This window comes from Amblyomma americanum, chromosome 11 (genome assembly GCF_052857255.1).
Source record: "Amblyomma americanum isolate KBUSLIRL-KWMA chromosome 11, ASM5285725v1, whole genome shotgun sequence".
Taxonomy (NCBI): domain Eukaryota; kingdom Metazoa; phylum Arthropoda; class Arachnida; order Ixodida; family Ixodidae; genus Amblyomma; species Amblyomma americanum.
Genome location: NC_135507.1, coordinates 102,759,335 through 102,782,689, shown reverse-complemented (window position 1 = coordinate 102,782,689; position 23,355 = coordinate 102,759,335). Strand labels below are relative to the sequence as shown.

The following is a 23,355-nucleotide window of genomic DNA, read 5'->3' as shown; positions in this document are numbered from 1 at the left end:
AGAGAAACAAAAGTAGAGAACCAGAACGAAGTCCGGAGTTCGTGGTAGCCTATGTATGAGTAGTAACCGATAATAAAAAATGGCAGGTTTCTAACGTAGTTAAACTGCGTACACATGCTAAAACATGTATTTAGCCTGGCTGGCTGGTTATTTCTGCATGGGCTTTTGCTGTGCTAGGTTTGCCCAAGCTCACCCTTAAGGTCGCCCTTCCATTGACTACAGTTGGTGCTTCATAGTAAAGATATCACGTTAACTAATACAGATACCACACACACGTCTCCTCCTCTCCTCTGTGTGTGGTATCTGTAACCTACCTCCGAACCTACCACAACTGCCATTGGTTGCAGCTTGCGCTACGTGCCTCGTAACTAACTCGAGCTTACCCATCTTACTCTGAAGCTTCACACAAGGTTTTTGGTTGGGACACTGGTAAGTAGTCATTTCGCACTAGAAACTTTTTGATTCGTGGCTTAAAACTATAGCAGCGACCTAATTATAGACGATCAGTGTTCCAAAAATGGCATCACCGCAGATGTCATTCGAAATTACAATTTAAAAAATGACGGATGACACTCAAGACTCCTTTAATGCTTTGAAGGAAAACGCATGAATTTAGTAATTTCTACTTTTTCTTTCATTTCTGATGACATACATACTCAATATCGTGCAGTAGTAAAGCAACATATACATTAGGTTCAACTTTATTTTCCAAGAAGCAGGGGCGTTTTGTGGCCTAATGGTTGCGTGATCGCCTCGCTATCTGAAGGTGGTTGGTTCATTTCTCTTAACCTTAGGACAAAATTTGTTTTTTTTTTTTTGGTGATGAAGCCAGTGCAGGGAGGTTCTCTCTTTCTTTCCTCGCTTTTTCTGACTTTCCTTCCTTTCTTCTTTCTGTCTGTCTTCCTTTTACTTTCCGTCTTTCTTTCTTGCCTTCTTTCTTCCTTTCTTTCCGTCTTTCTTTCTTAAATTCTATCTTCCTTTCTTTCCGTCTCTCTTTCCAGCCCTCGTTCTTCCTTTCTTTCCGCCTTTCTTGTCTTCTTTCTACCTTCCTTTCCATCTTTCTTTCTTGCCTTCCTCCTGCCTTTCAGTCGTCTTTTTTTCTTCCTTTCTTTCTTCCTTTTTCCTTCATTCCTTTCCTTCCTTCCTTCTTTCTTTCATCCATTCTTCTTTCCTTTATTTCCAACTTTCGTTCTTTCTTTGTCTCCCTTTCTGTATTTTCTTCTTTCCGACATTTTTGGTTTGCTTCTTATAAAGTTGAATGGCGCAAGAGAACGAACACAGGAAGACACAAAGACAGGAAGAGCGCCTACTACCAACTGAGTTTACTGCGGAAAACATATAGTTTATATGTTTATTGCGGAAAAAGCATAGGCCGCGTTATGCGGATTGCAGGTTTAAAGTCATCTATGAGATACCGCTCAAGTGTAGGCGTGTCTACCTTGGGAAGACCGGCCGTTGTTTCAATGAGAGAGCGATTGAGCACAAAGGAACAATAAAAAACAATGAAAGGGGAAACCTCCCTGATCACTGCAGCGATTGTCAAGATTGCGGACCGGTGCTGGAAGAGGCAAAGAGCGTGTTGAAAGGGAAGTTAGAGAAGCATTTCACATACAGAAAGGTGGGCCCACGTGCATAAGCACTTCGTCGGTCAAACTCAGCGGGCAGGAACTGGATTTTTAGATGGTCATGTGTAGACCTTGTCATTTATTCTTGCTATCATGTTCGTAAATTTTTCATGCATTGGCCTGTGAGTAGCAATTCTCTGGCCTTTATGCATAAATGTAATCTTCTTCTGTACATATATTTTTTCTTGTTAGCTTGTCCTGGCTATGATAACGCACTAATGGTGATAGTGTACTGGCGTATAAAGGTAGAGTTTGCTGCAATAAACTCAGTTGCTAGTAAGCGCTCTTTCTGCCTCTGTGTCTGCCTGTGTTCGCTCCCTTGCGCCATTCAACTTTATGATGAACCAACTAGCCCAAGAGCAAGTACTTCTGCTCCTTCCTTCCTTCCTCCCTCCCTCTTTCCCTGTTCACTTGCCTGACGACGCAATTGAGGTGTCCACTGAGTAGCGAGACAGTTACTGCGCTTTATATTTTCCCATTACAAATTTGCAGTTTTTCATTTCTCAGCTGCAGCACGGGCTCAGTTGTTAGGACGGTCGCCTGCTGAGCCCTAACCAAGATAATTAACATGCATAAAACCAAAGTAATGTTCAACAATCTAGCAAGGGAATAGCAGCTCACAATTATAAGCTATGTGCTGGAACTAGTAAAGGAATGCGTCTACTTAGGGAAGGTAGCGACAGCTGATCCGGATCATGAGAGGGAATTAACTAGAAGGTTAAGAAGGGAGTGGAGTGCATATAGCCGGTTCTCTCAGATCATGAATAGCTGTTTACCAATATCCCTCAAGAGAAAAGTGTTCAATAGCTGTATCTTACCGGTACTCACCTACGGGGAATAAACGTGGAGGCTAACAAAAAGAGTTCACATTCAGTTATGGACAATGCAGCCATCCGTGGAAAGAAAAAGGATAGCTCTACCGGTAAGACACCGGAAGCGGGCAGAGTGGGTGAGGGAACAACCGTGGGTTAATGATATCATATTCGAAATCAAGAGGAATAAATGGGCTTGGGAAGGACATGTGATGCGATAGGCAAGATAACCGCTGGTCCTTTAGTGTAGCGGAGTGGATTCCAAGAGAAGGCAAGCGTAGCAGGGGGCGGCAGAAGGTTAGGTGGGTGGATGAGATTAAAAAGTTTGTACGCATAGTATGGGCACTGCTGGCAAACAACAGGTTTAATTGGAGAGACATTAAAGAGGCCTTTGCCTGGCAGTCAGTGTAGTGAGGGTATGATGATGATGATGAAGACTTTATGGAGTTTTTTTATACAGTAGGTTGTTTAACAGCGTTCGGTAGCCAACAAACGCTTTGTTTAAAGTGTGGCGCTTTATGATGCCCCCATTTTCAAGCTTTCGAAGATATTAGTACGTTCGTGTGTTCCTCTTTTTACAAGTGATTGTGCATAAATTATCGCCGCGTACTCTATCCATTCTCTGTCTGCTTCCAGGCAGAGAGGCGTGTCAACCACCGTACCGAAACATCAAGCGTGAAACCTTTCAAGAACTACTTTGCACAGTACTTGGTTCGCTTTACCGAAGACATAAAGACGTAAGAGTGTTGTTACCCTACCGCGTTGTCATTTTTGTTTCGCTTATGCAGAATAAAGAGGGAATACAAGAGAATAAATTCAAGTTGGGCCGCAGAAAGAGTAGATACAAGAATAGAGCTAGCCCTCTAATAGAGGAAGCAAGTTGGTAGAACGCCAAAGCATTCTTACATATTTAGGTGTTGTTTCCACAGAGACATTGTTGTGGTACATTGAACAAACTGTTAGTAGTCTTCGTTCGAAGTTCAGTGGTCTTTGTTGGTCCGATCGCGGATAATAAGGGCGCCCAAGAGGAGTCTCAAAAACGGTGCAGGTGTTGTTCAATAATAGTCATATATGTTATTGTTTTTCATTTCTAAGTAACCCACAAAAAATATACATGACTTGCGGTACGCCGCAGCGCGTCGGTTGTAGCCGCGCAAGGCACACTTAAGGCTCGCAAGCCGTTAAGAATGGGCCAGCTGCGCACGACTGCCCGGAAATACGCGGAGCCATCCGACCACCTTGTGAGCACTGAACTTGAGAGCATACAGACTCGCTGCTCCGTTGAAACTCCAACACACTCGCGCTGAACCTTTGTTTCTACCGCGTGCAGGCTGCCCACGCTTTGTTTATCTCAGCAGTTGCGTGGCGTTCGCTAACGCGTCTCTCGCCTGGGTGCACATCGCCCGCGCTCGGTGCATATTTACGTCTGCTGAGGCCAGACATCGCGATTCTTGGATAGCAGCGAAGGCGCGGGAAACCCGGGGGTGACCGGGTCTCAGTAGACCGCAGCTGGAGCCACACATGGGCTCTGTAAGCGCCTGTGAGTGCCGCGGGCCTGGGTTCGGCAAGCGCTAGAATACTTCAGCTGGCACAGTGCTGACATCACTATACTGTTCTTCAATAATCAGTTCGGAAAGCTGTCGCCGCATGTCTATTGGTTGTGTGATCAATTTTAATCTCCTGAGCATTTTATTTTGTGTGTGCGCGCGCGCGCGCGCGCGTGCGTGCGCGTGCGTGCGTGTGTGTGCGTGTGCGTGTGCGTGTGCGTGTGCGTGTGCGTGTGCGTGTGCGTGTGTGTGTGTGTGTGTGTGTGTGTGTGTGTGTGTGTGTGTGTGTGTGTGTGTGTGTGTGTGTGTGTGTGTGTGTGTGTGTGTGTGTGTGTGTGTGTGTGTGTGTGTGTGTGTGTGTGTGTGTGTGTGTGTGTGTGTGTGTGTGTGTGTGTGTGTGTGTACAGAAACGTTTATCGACATACAGAAGCCGCCGGCCTGATTTCCCTCGGTGCGAGGTTGGTTGAGGTTGAGGTGTTGAATGCTACAGGTGGGGTTAGCCTTGCTTTGTCTGCCGGCAATTGCTCCACCGCAGCGTCCCTTCGATATTAACAATGCCGCTTCTACCCCGCTAAGCGCACAGTCTCTTATAATACCACACATTCTCTCCCGCAGTCACCAGCTATGCACACAATCAATCCACACAGTTCACATCACAGTCCACTCCAGAAGTCACCATCTATGCACATATTCACTCACACTAGAACATAGGCCATTGTATTGCCACACTCCATACACACATTCACTCACAGTATAAAGTAGTCCACTCCGGAAGACACCATCTACGCACACATTCAATCACAGTAGGCCATAGTCAGTTCCTGCTGTCACCATTCGAAAACAAGATCCGTGTTCTGCAGAAATGTTAAAAGAAGGCGTGCAGCCTCCCTTCTGCATGTCAGGTTTCCACTCGGGTAGGCAATGTCCTGCACTGTGCTGTGACGGGTTCCTGTCTTCTTGAAGGAAGCGAACATCACATGCCTTTCCGCGTTGTACTTTGGGCAGTACATAATATAATGTTCGATATCCCCGCACACACCACATAAAGAGCAGAGCGGAGACGATGCTATGCCGGTCTTATGCATCCATGCAGGAGTGCGAGCAGAGGCCGTGTGAATTCGATGTAGAAGGGTCGCCTGAGATCTTTTCAGTCCCTTGGTCACACATGGCTTTTGGGACGCACTCCACGGGGTACTGAAGTGATCGAGCACCGTTTTCCGGCAGACTTTTCCCATCTTGAGATACTTTTTTTGATGGAATCCTTGAGAGAGCTTTATGGGCGAGACTGTCTGCCACCTCATTACCGTTGACGCCTATGTGAGAGGGCACCCACTGGAAATGTAGAGTAAAGCCTCTGCTGTGCAGATTCTGCACCAAGCGCAGAGAGCTTAGAGACAAGGCGTCAGTAGGGAATCCGCGCTCTAACCTCTGAAGGGCAGATTTTGAATCAGTTAGGACGACAACAGGTTGAGCCGGACAAGACCCTAACTTCCATAACGCGGTCTCAATAGCAACACTTTCAGCCGTTGTGGAGGATACAACAGCAGTACAGCGTACGCACCACTTACAGTCCAATGAAGGAATGTAAAAAGCCGCTGCGCTAGCTTGTTTGACCTTGTCCACAGAACCATCCGTGAAAATTTGAAGATGGTAGGCATACTCTGTTTCCAAGTATTCCAGTACAAGCGAACGCGTTGCTGCCAAAGGAGAGCTACGCTTTGCGCTCACATGGGGAATTGTGACCTTACAGTCGAGGGTCGGAAAAGACCAGCGGGGTTTCAACCGTTTGCTTTGCCTTCGGACATTAATGCCTAAAGAACTAAGAGTATTGAGTGCCAAGTAAGCCTTCGACTCATATCTCTTGCAGAGCCACTGGAGAAGGGATCGCCCAGCTACCGTCTCTCCTAAGCGTGCATTAATAGTCTCTGAGAAGCGATAAGGCTAAGAGGTTTCGATAGGGACTCAAGAAGTACTGCCTTATTCGCAGCCGCCTGGGGAACTCCAATGGCTCTTCTTAGGCCCTTTCTGTGGACAACTTCGAGACGCTCAAGTTGTGATGCCGAGGGGGAAATTAAAGGTAATTGATACATTATCCGGCTGACCACCAGCGCTTCATGAAGTTTGACCATTGAAGAAGGATGGTTTCCCCATTGCTCACGTGCAATTCTACGGATCGCATTGAGACGAGAAGATATAGACGAAACAATCGCGGCTACAGCTTTTCGCCACTGTAGACGGGAGTCAATAACGACGCCCAGGAAACGCGCGTGGTTGAATTGACGGATGCAAGAGTGACCGAGGTCTATCTTCAACCGCGCTTGACGTCTTCCTACACCTGGAAACAGAATAAAGCCGGATATGTCCACTGACAGAGACAACCCCACACCTTGAAGGTAAGCTTGTGCCGAAAGTATAGCCTGGCGAGCTATCAATGCTAATCGCTTGTGTTGGTAGCCAGTAATCCAAATACAGATGTCGTCACCATAAAGTGGCATACGCACTTGCCTGCAACTTTTTTCAACGAATCGGGTAGGCCAGCCATTACGGCGTTAAAGAGCGGGGGGAAAAGAACACTTCCTTGAGGCACACCTCGTGACAGAACCCTTTCGGTGCTTAACGTACTCTTTAACCGTACACGAACCGCGCGATCACTTATAAACTTGTGAATGAATCTTAACATATGGCCCTGTATGCCCATGTCTTGCAAACTGTTTAGAATTGAGCTCTGAAGCACGCTGTCGTAAGCTTTCGCAACATCAAGAAAAATGGCTAAGGTTGAAAGGCCGAAAGCTCTCTGGTGTTCAATGTGACTGATCAAGTCTAAGACGCTATCTTGGGCACTAAGACCTCGGCGGAATCCTGTCATACAGGATGGCAGTGCCTTGCTGTCCTCAAGCCACCATGATAAGCGTTCATTTACCAGCTTCCCCATCAACTTAGCTGCACAGGAGGTCAATGACACTGGGCGATACGAGGCAAGGTCTGTCATGTCTTTGCCAGGCGTCAGTACCGGAACTACATGTGCCACCTTCCATGACGGAGGAACATCGCATCTCCCAAACTCGATTGATGAAGTTGAGGAACTCCTTTCTAAGTTGCAAGGGCAGATTATTCAGCATTTGATTGGTGATGCCGTCGGGACCTGGTGAACACCGGCGCCGCAGGCCACTGAGCGCAGTCTGAAGCTCACGAAGCGTGAAAGGGACGTCCATGATAGACCTGGAGGAAGCAGCTGGTGAATATATATCTATTCTAGAATCAGCGCGTACGAGTGCGTCTGCAAATTCCTCTGCCAAGCACGCAATAGGTTTTTCCTTGCGTATTGCAAGAGCTTCAAAAGGCTTTGAAGGGCGAGATTCTCTAGCAAGGCTGCCAATAACTCGCCATTTTCTCGTTATCGGTGAGAACACAGTCAAACTAGCACAGAATGAGGCCCATTGCGACCTGTACAGCTTGTTCGTGTGCCCTCTAATAGCAGAATTCAGCCTATTGAAGGTCGTCTTCAGTTGCCTGTCGTCCTTCTTCCGCACGAGTTGGCGCTCCGCCCTTCTTCTCGCTGCGCAAAGGTTCCCGAGTTTTAAATCCGGGGTCGGAAAATGATCAGGTAACTTGACCGCCGTAGTTGCTGCTAGCTTACTAGAAATCATTTTGTCAACAACATCACCAGAAACACGTTCTAGGTGCTTTCTGTACTTGTCCCAGTTGACCACGTTCCTAGTTTTAGGAGCATGCATACGAAAGTCGGCAGCAAACACAAAAATCGGATAGTGATCACTTCCCATGCAGTCTGGTGCTGTTGAACAACTCACGCGGACGTCAGGTGAATGCAGTGTCAGGTCTATAGGTGTCGCTGAGGCTGGAGGCCAGAAAAAAAGTGGGGCTTCCGTCATTGGCAACACACAGGTCCAAACTGTCAATAACCTCTACAAGTTTGCGTCCACGGGAATCCGTGTTCCGGTCACCCCAAACGGCATGATGGGCATTGAAATCACCGCAGATGATTCTAGGTGCTGGGCAGCGGTGGAGAGCTGCTGTAGAAACAAATCTAATGCTACCTTCTTCCGCGGAGACAAGTACACGGATGCAATAGCAAGGGTTCGAGAGCCGAACGGTATTCTTGCAGCCGCTACCTCAATGTCATCCCTGCAAAGATCGGCAACGCTTAGAGAAACATGTGGAATTTCTCTTCTTATGTAAAGCGCAGCACTTCATGCAGGAAATGACTTTATGCTGCAGTTTTTATGGGCGACATATCCAGTCAAACGTCTCCCACTTGGCAGGCTAGCTTCTGAGAGATCCAATACTGGAACACAAGTCTCTTTCAAGAATAGTTTGAGTTCTGCTAACCGACTTAAAATCACAGCGCCGTTCTACTGCAATATAAACGGCACTTTTCGGTGCATATGAGATCCACGAGGTTTAGCCCCATCCATTTTAGTTCGCAAGGAAGTTTGCTGCGAAGGTGAAAATTAGGGACTCAAAAGAAAGCACCAGCTGTAGGAAGTTCTTCAGGTTACCAGGCTCCATCGCTGTAACATGTGAACGCAGGACCCCAAACAAAACATGAAGAAGGTCAGACATACCTTGATTTTTGAGCTCCTTATTTTGGGCAACGCACTCACTTACAACATCGATAAAAGATGCCGACGGGGACACACTCTTGCCCGCAGTAGCTGGTTTTTTTTGTCACTTGTGCATATGAGGGTCCCCCTTGCCGTGGAGTCTGGCTGTGATCCGTCCGCTCAAGAACATGGACACTTTTTGCTGAAGGTCGAACAGTCGACTCGCGCGCACTGGGCCTTGGCGTCTTGCTGGACTCAGGTCTCTTAGGGACATTGTTCGGCAACGCAACAACATCAGACTCCAATACTGGGAACTCATCTAATCCAGGGACAGGCGTCTCAGTCGGTGGGGTTTTTGGACCAGCAATAAAGGACATCCGACGGTGCAGAGCGCTCACATGGAAGGGGCAGCCTCCGAAACTCGCTGGATGATCGCCACCGCAATTGGCGCAAGCAAAATCTGCCCTGCAGGTTTTAAAGTCGTGGTCGCCTCCGCACCGCTTACAGCGTCGATCTTTGTGCAAACTTTGGCCACGTGCCCAAACCGTTGGCATCTAAAACACCATGGAGGAGCTTCATCGAAATCTGCAACTGCGTGTTTTGTGAATCCCAGATCAATTTTTTCGGGGCGCTCTGAGTTGGGAGCGAATGTCAACACGATAGAGCTGGTAGGCTTCGCAGCCCATTCTTTTCCTGGAGACTCCACACGACGCACAAGTCGTTTCACGTGCAGTACACCTTGTGGTTTCAGATAATCAAGTAGGTCGCGTTCTGAATACCACTTTGGTACACCCTTAATAACACAGGTGTTCTTCATGTAAGAATGGGGCAACCGCACGTTAACTTTGATGCCAAAAATCTGAGAGCTCTGCAGGAGCTTGTCAACCTGCTCTTCCGTCGAGACATCCAGCTGAAGAGCCCCCGTGCATGGTGAACCGACTTCGAACCGGAGCTGATCCCAGCAGTGTTTGAATGGCCGCGAAAAGTAAGATGGGATTCTTCTCTCTTAAATCAACCCCCTTTTCTGTAGGCTCCACCACTACCGGGATCCCTACCGTTCGTTGCTTGCGATGACTCACCAACTTGAAGCCCTCGTTGTCGACGTCAGCCATATCGGCCACTGACTCGTCACAGTCCAGGAGCGTTGACTCAGCCCCACTAAGCGATGAGGTCTCACTGGACGGGTGGTCGAGTCCATGTTCTGGTCGCTCCACAGCCTGGAAAGCCATGGCCGCCTCTTCCGAGCCAGCCTCCTTTGAATGGCGTGGTCCCTTTAGGCTTGCCGGCGCCGGAGCAGCCGTACTCTTCGCGTAGGGACAGTACCGCTTTGAAGATGCTGTCATCCTCGAATATTCAAATAAAACTATGTAAATTAGGAAAAATTAGCTAAATAAACAGAGCTGAGGCGACAGGCGATCGCACAACGTCTTCGTCTTCCTCTTCTTCCTCCTCGGTGCGAGTCTTGTAGTTTGGTGTTGAAGATGCACTGACGCGGCTCCTCTCTCGGAGCAGGAGGAGGAGGGTAAAACTTTTTTTTGAGGCCAGCACTAAGGTCCAGTGAAGAAAAGCGTTTGTTCCGCCAAGGCCCGCTGACAATCTGCCGAGCCCGCGTAAACGCAAACACTCCAAGAAGGAGGGAGAGGTTAAGGGAAATATAGAGAGGTGATGACAGTGTTAAATGAGTGGAGTGCATGTTCTGTGTCTGCCTTGATATCTGGCCAGTTAGGCAGTGAGTTGTCACGACATCCCAAGTTTTAGAACATCATTGCGGTGAGAAGAGTGTTAGTTGGAACTTTGTGAAGGACGCGTGCATCCTTGTTCGGTGACGGGTGAAGCTGGGGCAAAATGGTTGGGTGTTCCTGGTGTTTTCGTAGTGTTGTTTTTTATGTTGCAGCATCTTCCACTGACGTTGGATTTGGCCAGGGGATCGAAGGCACTGTCCCGTTGATGAACCAAATCATTTCCCTCGATCACATCATACTCAGGTATCACACTCAGGGTGATTATAACGTTCGCGTTGCTGTTATAGAATTCTACTAGAATGTCATGTAGGTGGGCTTCCAGTAATCAGCGTTATATATTCTGGATGGTTTTGCTGGAGTCGGTGTAGATACTGTCACCGAAAGCCGGCAGAAAGGGCAGAAAGGCACACCAGGACTAGCCAGGCACACTCAGCGAACCAACGCACGAGCCGGGGAAGACAAAGACCAGCGGTTGCTGTCCCACCTCATGGCGGCGCCAGTAAATGGCTAACACTGTGGCATTGCCCCTCCTCTTGGAAAGGGCATCGCCCCGATGCAACACTGTGGCATTGCAGCTCCTCTTGGAAAGGGCATCGCCCCGATGCCGCTGAATCACGGAAATCCGGAATAAAGTCTGTGGCGCAGGACTTGGCAGAATAAGTCCTAACGGACGTGGTAGGGCTTCAGACTGGCAACGTGGACGATTTCGGATGCCGCATGCCGCCTGGAGGAGCGAACAGACTCTTGCGGGAGTACTTCGTAGATAACGTCACTAAGTTTGCGCAGTACCTCGTAGGTGCCGAAGCAGCGGCGCAGAAGTTTTTCGGAGCGACCCCGCAGACCGAGTGAGGTCAAACCAAACTTGATCGCGAGGGTGGTAAAGCACCGCCCGGTGATGAAGGTTGTAATGTTGAGCGTCGCTTTCCTGCTGGTTACGGGTTGGCTGTCTAGCTAGCTGGCGGGCGGCTTCTGCATGCCGAACGAACTCTTCAGCGCCAGCGACGGAGGGACGTGCAACATCTGGCAGTAACATTGCGTCCAGCATAGTAGTGGCTTCGCGACCATGCATCAAACGAAACGGCGTGAAGCGCGTCGTCTCTGGAAAAGCAGTGTTATATGCGAACGTGACGTAAGGCAAGATCTGGTCCCACTTCTTATGGTCGGTGTCGACGTACATGGAAAGCATGTTGGCAATGGTCTTGTAGCACCCTCCCTTGGGTGGCGCCGACACCCGGCTAGCGCGCGCCACCCTGCGAAGAGAATAAAGACGGCACCTGGTCGTGGCTCGTGCAGCCACGGCAGCTTTCCCACTGTGCCCTTTTTGTGCCGAACCTGAGACAATAGATCACTTCCTGCTGTTCTGCCGCCGCTTTTCTCATTTGAGGAAGCGTCTTTTGCAAATTCCATTTCATCAACGGGGCTTGCCTGTGTCTTCCGCGGTTGTTCTTTCCATTGGCGCTTCTTCGCTTGGACGAAGCGACAGGAGTGTGCGCTCTGCTGTGCAAAATTTTCTTCAAGAAACGCAGCGACTCCCATTCTAATTTCTTTTCCCGCTCTCAGTCAGTACGACATTGCAACATTACAGGCATTGTGTACTATTATGTACATCAAGCAATTGTCCCGTCTTCGATCTCCAAGTTAACTGGACCACTTTCCTTCCCTCTTTCAATCTCTCAGACTACATACTATTGCCATTCCTTTTCCCGTCAAACCTTTCCTGTATCCAGTAATTAACCGCCTGTGTCTTGGCCACTCCGCCGTAGTGGGTATGTGCCAGCAACGTCTGAGGCCTTCCTTCCTTCCTGTTCTGGTGTCGGCTCGTAGCAGTGGTGTCGTTTCCTTCGCTCCTTAGGCGTTAAGCCTACATTAGTGACCAAGGACGAGCAATGACCGATTCCGCAACATCCACGCAGCAGGATTCGCGTCCGCAGGACGTCTCGTCGCTGCAGGTTCGCCTTCCATCTTTCTGGCCCCAGAACCCGAAAGTTTGGTTCCACCAGGTTGAGGCGCAATTTTGCCTAGCCCACATCACGTCGGAGACGACGCGCTACTACCATGTTGCCTCAAGCCTGCCTCCTAACGTTGCCGGTGAGCTCTCCGACGTTCTCTCCGCCCCCATGGGTGCTACACCATATCAGCACCTGAAAACCAAGGTGCTGGAGAGATTTATGCCGTCGGACCGCACCCGCCTCCAGCAGCTCCTTACCGGGCAAGACCTTGGCGACCGGCGCCCCTCCCAGCTTCTGCGCCGCATGCAACAGCTTCTCGGGGAGTGCGACATCACCAACCACTCAGCGTTGCTTCGAGAGCTTTTCCTCCAACGCCTTCCCCAGCCCATCCGCCTCGTCCTTGCGGCGGCCGCTGACGTCACCCTCGACCGCCTGGCTGAGTTCGCAGATAACTTTCATGAGGCCACCTCCCTGTCCGTCACTGCTGTTTTGCCGCCAAGAGACCCAGCGATTTCGCGCCTTGAGGCTCGTCTCGAGGAACTTGCCGCCTCAGTCGCCGCACTCCGGAGCCGACCTCTGGAGACCCGTCCGTCTCGTCTTGATCTTCGCTCTCTTTCGCGCTCACGTCAAGCTCGGAGTCCCAGCCCTACATCCCTCTGGCGGTACCACAGGCGTTTTCGCCACCAGGTCACGAAGTGTACACCGCCCTGTTCGTGGCTGGGAAACGCCCGCCGGGATCACTAACGGCGGCGTGTGGTTCCCCCAGTCATTCGAGCCGCCTGTTCATGGTCACTGACAAGTTATCCGGCATCCGGTTTCTTATCGACACGGGCGCGGAAATCAGCGTGGTTCCACCGACTATGGCAGATTGTTCCAAGCCATCAGGACTGTCGCTCCGTGCTGCCAACGCCTCGTCTATACCCACGTATGGGCTACGATCTCTCACCCTCGACTTCGGCCTAGGCCGCACTTTTCGATGGGTCTTCGTCACCGCAGACGTGGTTCGCCCGATCGTCGGCTCAGACTTCCTCTCCAACTTCGACTTAGACGTCAGCGTGCGGCATCGTCGCCTTACTGACGGTCTGACCCATCTCTCCATCTCGGGAGTCTCGTCCGACCTTGCTCCCATGAGCATTCGCACGCTGATACCTTCCTCTAAGTTCGAAAAAGTGTTGGCGGATTTCCCGGAGCTCACTAAGCCATGCAACCTCACTCAGGCGCCTATACATACTGTGACACACCACATCGTCACCCGGGGTCCACCCGCAGCTGCTCGACCGCGCCGCTTGTTTGGAGACCGTCTAGCTATCGCCAAACGTGAGTTTGACCACATGCTGGAGCTCGGCATTATACGCCCGTCATCCAGCGCGTGGGCGTCTCCACTCCATCTAGTGCCCAAGCGTGATCCCGGTGACTGGCGTCCCTGCGGCGACTATCGGGCGTTGAATGCCAACACTGTCCACGACAGCTATCCGCTGCCCCACATCCAGGACTTTACATCGCGCCTCGCCGGCTGCGCCTTTTTTACCAAACCTGACCTGATTAAGGCGTATCACCAAATTCCAATTGAACCCGCCTACATACCTAAGACCGCCATCACGACGCCCTTTGGTTTCATTGAGTACGTCCGGATGCCTTGTGGACTACGCAATTCGGCTCAAACCTTCCAGCGGTTCATGGCTGAGGTCACGCGGGGCCTACCGAGTGTATTCGCGTACCTTGACGATATCCTCATCGCCAGCCCTACACCTCATGATCATGAGCAAGACCTCCGTGCTTTGTTCAAGCGTCTACAGCACTTCGGCCTGGTTGTGAATGCCTCCAAGTGTGTTATCGGTGCTTCTGAGCTCGAGTTTTTGGGTCATCACATATTTTCAGTGGGTATCCGGCCTCTCGCGTCCCACGTCCAGACAATCGAGAATTTTCCCCTGCCCACAACCCTGCGCCTCCTGCGACAATTCCTGGGGCTGGTGAATTTCACCCGCCGCTTTATGCCGCACTGTGCAGAGCTACTTCGCCCGCTCACCGACCTCCTCCGGTCAACCGCTGCCCGTCCTCCGCAATCAATTGGTCATCAGAAGCCCAGGCCGCCTTTACTGCCGCGATGCAAGCAGTCGCTAACGCCGTGCTTCTAGTCCATCCGTGCAACGATGCCCCTACGAGATTGATGGTGGATGCCTCCAGCGTGGTCATCGGAGCCGTCTTACAGCAGTACATTAACTCCGAGTGGAGACTATTGTCTTTTGACTCTCGGAAGCTACTTCCTGCTGAGACCCGCTACAGCGTCTTCGGTCGAGAGCTCCTAGCCATCTACTCCGCTATCCAGCACTTTCGGCATTTTGTAGAAGGATGCAAGATTCACGTGCTAACCGATCATAAACCGCTGGCATATTTGTTCCGGACAAACTCATCGAAGTACGTGTCACGTGAACTCCGTCAGCTCGCTTATATCTCGGAGTTTTCTACCGACATCCGGCATGTGAAAGGTGCAGCCAACACCGCCGCTGACGCCCTCTCTCGTACAGTCGCGGTAGATGCTCCATCTTCCACCGTCGACTGGGTCGCATTCTCTTCTGCCCAGCAGAATGACGATGAGCTCGCCGCTTTTCGAGCGAACCCTCGTTCTCTCCGATTACGGCTTGTGCCCCATCCTTGCTCGCCTTAGCCCTTGTGGTGGGATGTTTCAACGGACTTTCCTCGCCCTTTTGTTCCGGCTTCGCTACGTCGCCCTATCTTCCATTCTCTCCATGACATATGCCATCCAGGCATTCGGGCTACTCAGCGGCTTCTCACCCAGCGCAATGGTTGGCCCGGAATCAACGCTGATGTGCGTGCTTGGACGCGTCGGTGCCTACCTTGTCAGTCGACCAAGATCTGTCGACATACCAAGACACTTTCCCAAGCCTTTCTACCCCCTGGCCGTCGTTTCGACCATGTTCATCTGGACATCGTGGGCCCTCTACCCATCTCTCGAGGCTACCGCTATATCTTGACCATAGTCGACCGCTTCACTCGCTGGCCGGAGGCAGTCCCCTTCCTGACATCACCGCAGAGACTGTTTCGCGTGCCTTCCTTTCTGCGTGGGTATCTTGATTTGGTTGTCCTGGCACTGTGACAGCCGACCGTGGACACCAGTTTGAGTCCTCCCTGTTTGCTTCCCTTAATCATATTCTCGGCGCCAGGCATTTCATTTCATTTCATTTCATTTATTTGTCCCTTAAAGGCCCGAAGGCATTACATAAGGGGGGGCGTACATACAGGTTGGAGGGTAGTAGAAGAGAACACAAAAGAAAGAAAGAAAGGGGAAAAAATACACGGGGTACCAAAAAAGTGTACAATAATATACAAACTAAAAGCAAGAAATAAACATACAAAAAGAAAACAAGGAACAGTTGGCACTTCGGTGTCGCAGTATGAATATGTTTATGAGAAGTGATTAGCCAGTTTCTCGCGGAAAAGGCGGCGATCGGAGCATGTTATTACGTTGTCGGGAAGGCCATTCCAGAGCACTATGGCGACGGGAAAAAATGAACTGCTCATTGCGGAGGTGCGGGTTTTAATGCGTGCGATTGGGTTACTGTGGTTTAGGCGGGATGACGTACGTGGGGGTGGCTGCAGCAACAAATGTCTTGGTGAGCGATAAAAGAAAGAGTGAAAGAGGCATAGACGGGAAATAACACACCGAGTTGCTAGTGTTTGAAGGCCGAGGGATCGTTTTAGTAATGTTACGCTGGTATTTCTTGAGTACTGCGATGTAATAAAACGGGCGGCGCGATTTTGAATGGCTTCAAGGTCTGAGATGAGATACGATTGTGATGGATGCCAGACAGATGACGCGTACTCCAATTTAGGACGTACGAATGTTATGTATGCCAACTTTTTTACTTCAGGTGATGCAGATTTTAGATTGCGCCGGAGAAAACCAAGTGTGCGTGATGCTTTGGAACAGATGGTCTGAATGTGTGTTGTCCATGACAGCGATGATGTGATGTGTACTCCTAGGTATTTATAAGATGATGTTCTCGTGACGGCGACCGATTTTATGTTGTAAGTGCTATCAATAACTGTGTTTTTGCGAGAGAATGATATGGATTGGCATTTATTTAGATTAAGAGGCATGTGCCATTTGTCACACCACGCTGAGATAGTGGTTAGATCCTGTTGAAGAGCGGCAATGGCGCTAGCGTTGTGGATGGGGCTGTAAATTACGCAGTCATCTGCGAATAAACGTAGCGTTGATTTTATGTTGATCGGTAGGTCATTGATGTAGATAAGGAATAAAAGAGGTGATAAGCCTGCACCTTGAGGTACGCCGGATGTTACGTCGGAAAAAGCTGAGCGACAGTTATTAACACAGGTGAACTGCTTACGTCCTTTAAGGAACTGCTCTAGCCAGGAGAGCAAAGTTTGTGGAATGCCGAGCGATGACAACTTAAAAAGAAGAAGATTATGGGAAACACGATCAAATGCTTTTGAAAAGTCGAGAAAGATAGCGTCGATCTGGACAAGGTTATCTAAGTATTGTGGAATGTCGTGGGTGAATTCGGCGAGCTGGGTCTCACATGACAGCTGCTTCCGGAAGCCGTGTTGATTCGGATAGAAAAAGTTCATTGATTCTAGGTGGGTCATAAGATTGGAAAAAATAATGTGCTCAAGTAGTTTAGACGGTATACTAGTGAGGGAAATGGGACGATAGTTGTTAGGGCACGTGCGGTCATCCGCTTTAAATATGGGTGTAATTTGAGCTTTTTTCGAATCGTCAGGGACAACCCCGGTATCTAAGGATTGCGTAAAAATTAGATGCAGTACCTGGCTAGACAATGAAATGGTATTTTTTAGTAGCTTACTGTTAATTCGATCTCAGCCGGCAGATGTAGATATTTTCAGTGAGGCAATAAGCTGTGATACACCATCAGGGTTAATTTCGATTTTAGGCATTTCTGAGACTGAGATTTCTGGAATGTGTTCATTAGCAGTAACGTTAGCAGCGGAAAAAACTGACGTAAAGTAATTGTTGAGCGCGGTCGCACAGTCATCGCTTTTGATTGGTTCTCCATCAGCATCTAGGAGTTGTACATGGCGATCTTGTGGTTTATTAGATAGCATGCGCCAGAATTTGTTGGGGTTAGAGTGAAGGATTGATAGTAAATCTTGAGAGTAAAACTTATCTATAGCACTTGTCAGTTCTGTGGTATACTGTTGGGCGCACAAGCGATATTTTTCCCATGCTAAGTGACTATTTTGAAGTTTTGCTGTTCGATACAGGCGCTTCTTTTTGCCAAGGAGAGACTTGAGGCGTTTGTTAAACCATTGATTCTTGGTATCTGATTTAATAAGTAGTGTTGGAACGTGCTTACTTTCCAAATGTAGTAGGGTGTCTTTGTACAAATTCCAGTTCGAGTTAGGTGTGCGATTTAGATAGGTGCAACGAAAGTTGTCGAAAAATTTTTCAAGATCATTGTTCATAGCATCAAAATCAGCCCTTTTGTAGTCTGTTATCAGTTTGCTGGTTGGTGATTTCTTCTTTAAAGGTAGCGTCATAGAGATGTGAACAAGGTTGTGGTCGCTTAATCCAGGAAGGACAGTAATGGATTTTACGTCGTCCGGGTGACTTGTGAGCAAAAGATCTAGGATGTTGTCTCCTCTCATTGGACTTGTTATCACTTGCTGAAGGTTAAAGTCAAGGGTTAGTTCTAGAAAAAGTTTCTGTTCATTTGCAGGTGTCGAACTTAGTGTCGAGAGCAATGACCAGTTAATTTGTGGGTAATTGAAATCACCAAACAGAAATATGGGTGCTTTGGGATACTCATTCCTCATAATCGTTAATTCATGGCGTAGGGAATCGGGGAATGATACGTGACTGTCTGGGGGTCTATAGCAGACACCGAACACTAGCTTTCCGGAGGCGTTGTGAAGGCATACCCAGATCATTTCTAGGATATTATCATGCCGGATAATCGAGGACTGCAGAGTGTTACGAACGGCTATTAGAACTCCTCCCCCCTTTCAATTAGCGCGATCTTTGCGGTATGTGGTGAAATGGAAGTCTGAAGGGAACAATTCGTGGTCTTCTATCTCTGGGTGCAGCCAAGTTTCTGTGAGTATGACCATATCGGCGTCTGTTACTTCAATGAAACTGTGAACCTGATGGCGTTTAGGTAGAATACTCCGTATATTAGTAAAAGCGATGTTGATGAGTGCGGGTGTATGACGATTGCTTGGCGGAATCGGTTCATGCAGTTCAGTAGAGTGTCACTTGGCTTGCTCTGAGGCCTGCTGTGTATTGTCCTGTGCTCCATTTATCTTTGCCGCGGGCTTGGTGTTCGTATCTGTTTCTGTTATGGTATCAGAGGCATGATCGTAGGTGTAATATTTCTCGCCAACGATAAGTTTATCGTATCGAAGCTTAAAGCTACACCCTCGGGGCTTAATGAATTGAACCAATTTGGAGCGAGCGAGTCGAGTTGCGAATTCGAAGTCTTCTCGGATAACGTAAGGTGTTTCTTTCAATTTACGACCACATGCAAGCACGCTTTCTTTTGCCTTGTAGTGATTCATTTTAACTATTATTGGTCGCTTTTTTTTCGATGAGAATTGACCAATGCGGTGGGCGCGTTCTATTGCGCTTGGTTCTAGATTCAAATCTAGTTTTTCTTTGCACAGCGCAATAACTTTTTCCTCCGATTCAGTCCACGATTCTTTGTCGCTATCATCTAAGCCGAAAAAGAGCAGGTTGTTTCGGCGCATTCTGTTCTTCGCATCTATGTTGGCGGCCTTTAGTTCAGCGATGTCCTGCCTAATCTGGCTAGTCTCTACATGTTTTCATGGTGATACTGTTTTACGCTCGTCTAATTCGAGCACTGCTACTCGGTTTGAAAGTGCAGTTAGTTGTGTTTCATGGCTGATTTGGGTTGTTTTCAATTGATCAAGGTCGGCACGCATGGCTGCATGGTGTTCTTCTAGCCGCTTGAGAGCATCTAAAACATCGGAAAGGTTGGTTGGTCCGGGGCCAGGATTAAGTTCTACATCTCCCGAAAGCAGCAGCATTAGCTCAGATAGCAAATCAAAGGCAAGTATGTCACATAACACACGCAGCGCAGTGCGCCATTTCAGGTCGTAGGGGCACGACACCGCGAAAAGACAACGATCGCTACTACGAGTCTCCTTAGCGTAGTCTAGGTAACTAACCTGGAAGGCCAATACCGGGGTGAACATCGTGCAAGAGTCGGTGTCGTGCCCCGCCGAGCTGACGTTGTGCCGCAGATTAAATACTATTGCCTCAGGCCATGTGATTGATGACGTAGTCGATGGCGGTGGTTTCCAGGCGAAGGCGTCGAGCGGCGCCAAATATGGGCGGTCAGGTCCGGTTGATACAGCAGATGACTGTTCAGGCATCCACGGAGCCGAACAATCCGGGAAGTGCAGTGTAGGTGATGGGCAGGGGTCCAGGCCACGGCGCGTACCAGCAGAGAGCCAGTACGACAGCACCTGGAAGGCCAATACCGGGGTGAACATCGTGCAAGAGTCGGTGTCGTGCCCCGCCGAGCTGACGTTGTGCCGCAGATTAAATACTATTGCCTCAGGCCATGTGATTGATGACGTAGTCGATGGCGGTGGTTTCCAGGCGAAGGCGTCGAGCGGCGCCAAATATGGGCGGTCAGGTCCGGTTGATACAGCAGATGACTGTTTAGGCATCCACGGAGCCGAAGAATCCAGGAAGTGCAGTGTAGGTGATGGGCAGGGGTCCAGGCCACGGCGCGTACCAGCAGAGAGCCAGTACGACAGCACCTGGAAGGCCAATACCGGGGTGAACATCGTGCAAGAGTCGGTGTCGTGCCCCGCCGAGCTGACGTTGTGCCGCAGATTAAATACTATTGCCTCAGGCCATGTGATTGATGACGTAGTCGATGGCGGTGGTTTCCAGGCGAAGGCGTCGAGCGGCGCCAAATATGGGCGGTCAGGTCCGGTTGATACAGCAGATGACTGTTTAGGCATCCACGGAGCCGAAGAATCCGGGAAGTGCAGTGTAGGTGATGGGCAGGGGTCCAGGCCACGGCGCGTACCAGCAGAGAGTCAGTACGACAGCACCTGGAAGGCCAATACCGGGGTGAACATCGTGCAAGAGTCGGTGTCGTGCCCCCGTACCACTGCATATCACCTGTGTGCTAACGGCATGGTGGAACGCCTTCACCGCCAATTGAAGGCCGCCCTCGCTGCCCGCCTCAATTGCGCCTTCTGGGTCGACTCCTTGCCCCTTGGGCTGCTTGGTCTAAGGGCCGTCATCCGAGAAGACTTACAGTGCTCAGCTGCAGAGCTCGTGTATGGAAGTGCTTTGCGTCTTCCAGGCGACTTCTTTGCATCCCATCAGCTTCCTGCCCAGCCCCAAGAATTCCTGCAACGCCTGCTGGACTGCGTTAAAGACCTTCGGCATACTTCCCCACGTCCGTCCCGCCACCATATCATTCTCGTACACCCCGACCTGGCCACTTCGACCCACGTTTTTGTGCGCCGCGACGCTGTCCGAGCTTCACTCACACCGGCTTACGACGGACCTTTCCGCGTTCTCCGCCGCACCCCAAAAACCGCCACCATCCTCCAAAACGGCCGCGAAGAGACCGTCAGTCTAGACCGCCTTAAACCGGCTTACATGGAGACCGCCCTGGAACGACTCCCAGCGCCGCCTGACCTAGTGCTCGAGTGCCATCGCCGGCCCTCCGTCCGTTTCGACTTCCAGTCTAGGCGGGGGGCCCTGTAGCACCCTCTCTTGGGCGGCGCTGACCAACCGGCTAGCGCGCGCCACCCTGCGAAGAGAATAAAGACGGCACCTGGTCGTGGCTCGTGCAGCCACGGCTGGCAGTTCTGTTCTGGTGTCGGCTCGTAGCAGTTGTCTCGTTTCCTTCGCTCCTGAGGCGTTAAGCCTACAGTCTTATTGAGTCGCTCAGTCAGTCCACTTGTTTGAGGATGGTAGGCAGTGGTTCGACGGTGACTGGTGGCACTGAGACGCATAACTTCCTTAGTAAGGGCTGATGTAAAAACCATGGCTCGATCTGTTAAAACCACCGCTGGTGCACCGTGACGGAGGACAATGTTAAAGATGAAAAAGTTCGCAATTTCTGCAGCGGTGCCGCAGGGAAGGGCTTTCGTGTCACAATACCGGGTGAGGTAGTCGGTGGCAACTATAATGTACCTGTTGCCCAATGATGATGTCGGAAATGGTCCCAGCAAGTCCATGCCGCCCTGGTGGAAAGGAATTCGAGGCGGATCAATGGGCTTCAATAGGCAGGCCGGCTTCACAAGTGATGTCTTCCGACGTTGGCACCCACAGCAAGACTTAACGTAGTGCTGGACAAATTTAGCAAGCCAGGGCCAGTAATACTTGTGCCGTATCCGCGCCAACGTGCGAGAAAAACCGAGGTGGCCGGAAAAAGGTCGTCGTGGCATGCGTGCAGAACATCGTCTCGAAGCACCATTGGGACCACGAACAGGTACGGTGTGTCCGTGGAACCGTAGTTTCTCTTCTAGAGGATGCCACCGTGCAAGCAGAACGACGATAGCCCGCGTGTGAAGTAGCGGGGCGGCGACGAGGTGCAGCCTTCGAGGTACTCTATGAGGGGTCGTAGCTCGGCGTCATCTCGCTGTTGTTGAGCGAGGACGGACGGGGTAAAGCGCCAAGAAAAGCAGGATCGTCTTCCGTGTCAGCAATTGTGTACGGGTGAGGGGCACGGGACAGGCAGTCTGCGTCGCGGTGTTTGTTGCCAGACTTCTACACGATGGTAACATCGAATTCTTGCACGCGGAGACTCCAACGCGCCAGCCTCCCCGATGGGTCTTTAAGGTTTGCGAGCCAACAAAGCGAGTGGTGATCACCTCACGACTCGAAATGGGCTACCATATAGGTATGGGCGGAATTTCGTTACCGCCCAAACGGAAGCAAGGCACTCTTTTTCCGTGGTAGAATAATTCGCTTCAGATCGCGACAGAGTGCGGCTTGCATAAGCAATCACGCGCTCAACACCATCTTGCCACTGAACGAGGATGGCACACAGACCAACTATGCTGGCATCGGTGGGTAGTTCCGTCTTAGGTCACCGGGTAGGTCACTGGCCAGGTTGCTGTCGGGGTTCAGAACTGTTGGACGACTCGTCGTGGGTGTGTCGAGGCCATGGAGTGAGATGTTCGGTATGTGGCCGAAGCAGGGAGCGCTGGTTGCAAGCGTGATCATTAGAGACACCTTGCAGCTGAGATGTAATCTCCTCACGCACGACCCGCCGAACGACTGACGCGATATACTCAGATCCAGGAAGGGCGACGCTGGCCACATTTTTTATATTAAATAGGCAACCAAATTTTGCCATGCATCCGCCGCGAGTTTAGTGCCTGAAATATACGACAATGCTCCGTCACGTCCACAGCAGAAGCGAGGTTGTCTTTGGTGATAAGAAAGCTGTGGACATTTTCGGCAATACCTCCTAAAAGGTGGCCCACCTTGTCTTTATAAGACATGTTCCTATTGACAAGCCAGCAGTGTCGGAGCACTTCTTCAGTGTGTTTCGTTCATGTCTGGCCTAGGACCTGAACTCTTTTTGAAGGGGTCTGCTCAGCTCTTTTTTTCTTGCTTGCAGTATCGTCGAACTACTTGCTAACTTCGCCCACAAACCACGTCCAAGTGGTCAGATTGTCCTCATGCTTCTCTAACCACAGCAGGACGGTCCCCGCGAGAAAGAAGACATAAACTAAACAGTCGGAACCCAGCGGTCATACTGGCTGACTCGTTGATAATGCTCCAGCCAGTCTTCAATGTCGTCCTGATATTCACCGGTACACGCGCGCCTTCCCGAAAATTAAGCTAAGAAGACAATTCGGGTAACTTGCTGGTAACCGAACCAATGACCCTTGGTTTGCGTATCACACCCGCTTTCACGAGGCCAATATTGAACATTAGGAAACATTTTAATGAATCGGAGACCATGTGTGTCTTAGGGTGTATCGCGTTCTCTAGTATGAATATTGATGTATGTTAGTGCGCCTTTGCAGTTCGAAATAGGTGCTAAATAAACAAGGAAGTAGAAAATAATCTTAAAACGTGTAGAATAATACAACAGGGGCATCTTAATTGTC

At 50.1% G+C, this 23,355-nt stretch overlaps 1 protein-coding gene across 3 annotated transcripts in view; it reads left to right on the top strand.

Annotated features, from left to right (window-relative positions):
- Positions 1-23,355, top strand: part of LOC144110178 (uncharacterized) — a 315,005-nt gene that overhangs the window by 8,483 nt on the left and 283,167 nt on the right. For 2 of the 3 annotated variants that reach the window (XM_077643013.1, XM_077643012.1), the window contains exon 2: positions 3,074-3,174. The exons of the other annotated variant lie outside the window; for it this stretch is intronic. In XM_077643013.1, coding sequence (XP_077499139.1) covers positions 3,074-3,174 — 101 coding nt within the window. The remainder of the gene's footprint in view (positions 1-3,073; positions 3,175-23,355) is intronic. 3 annotated transcript variants of the gene reach the window in all.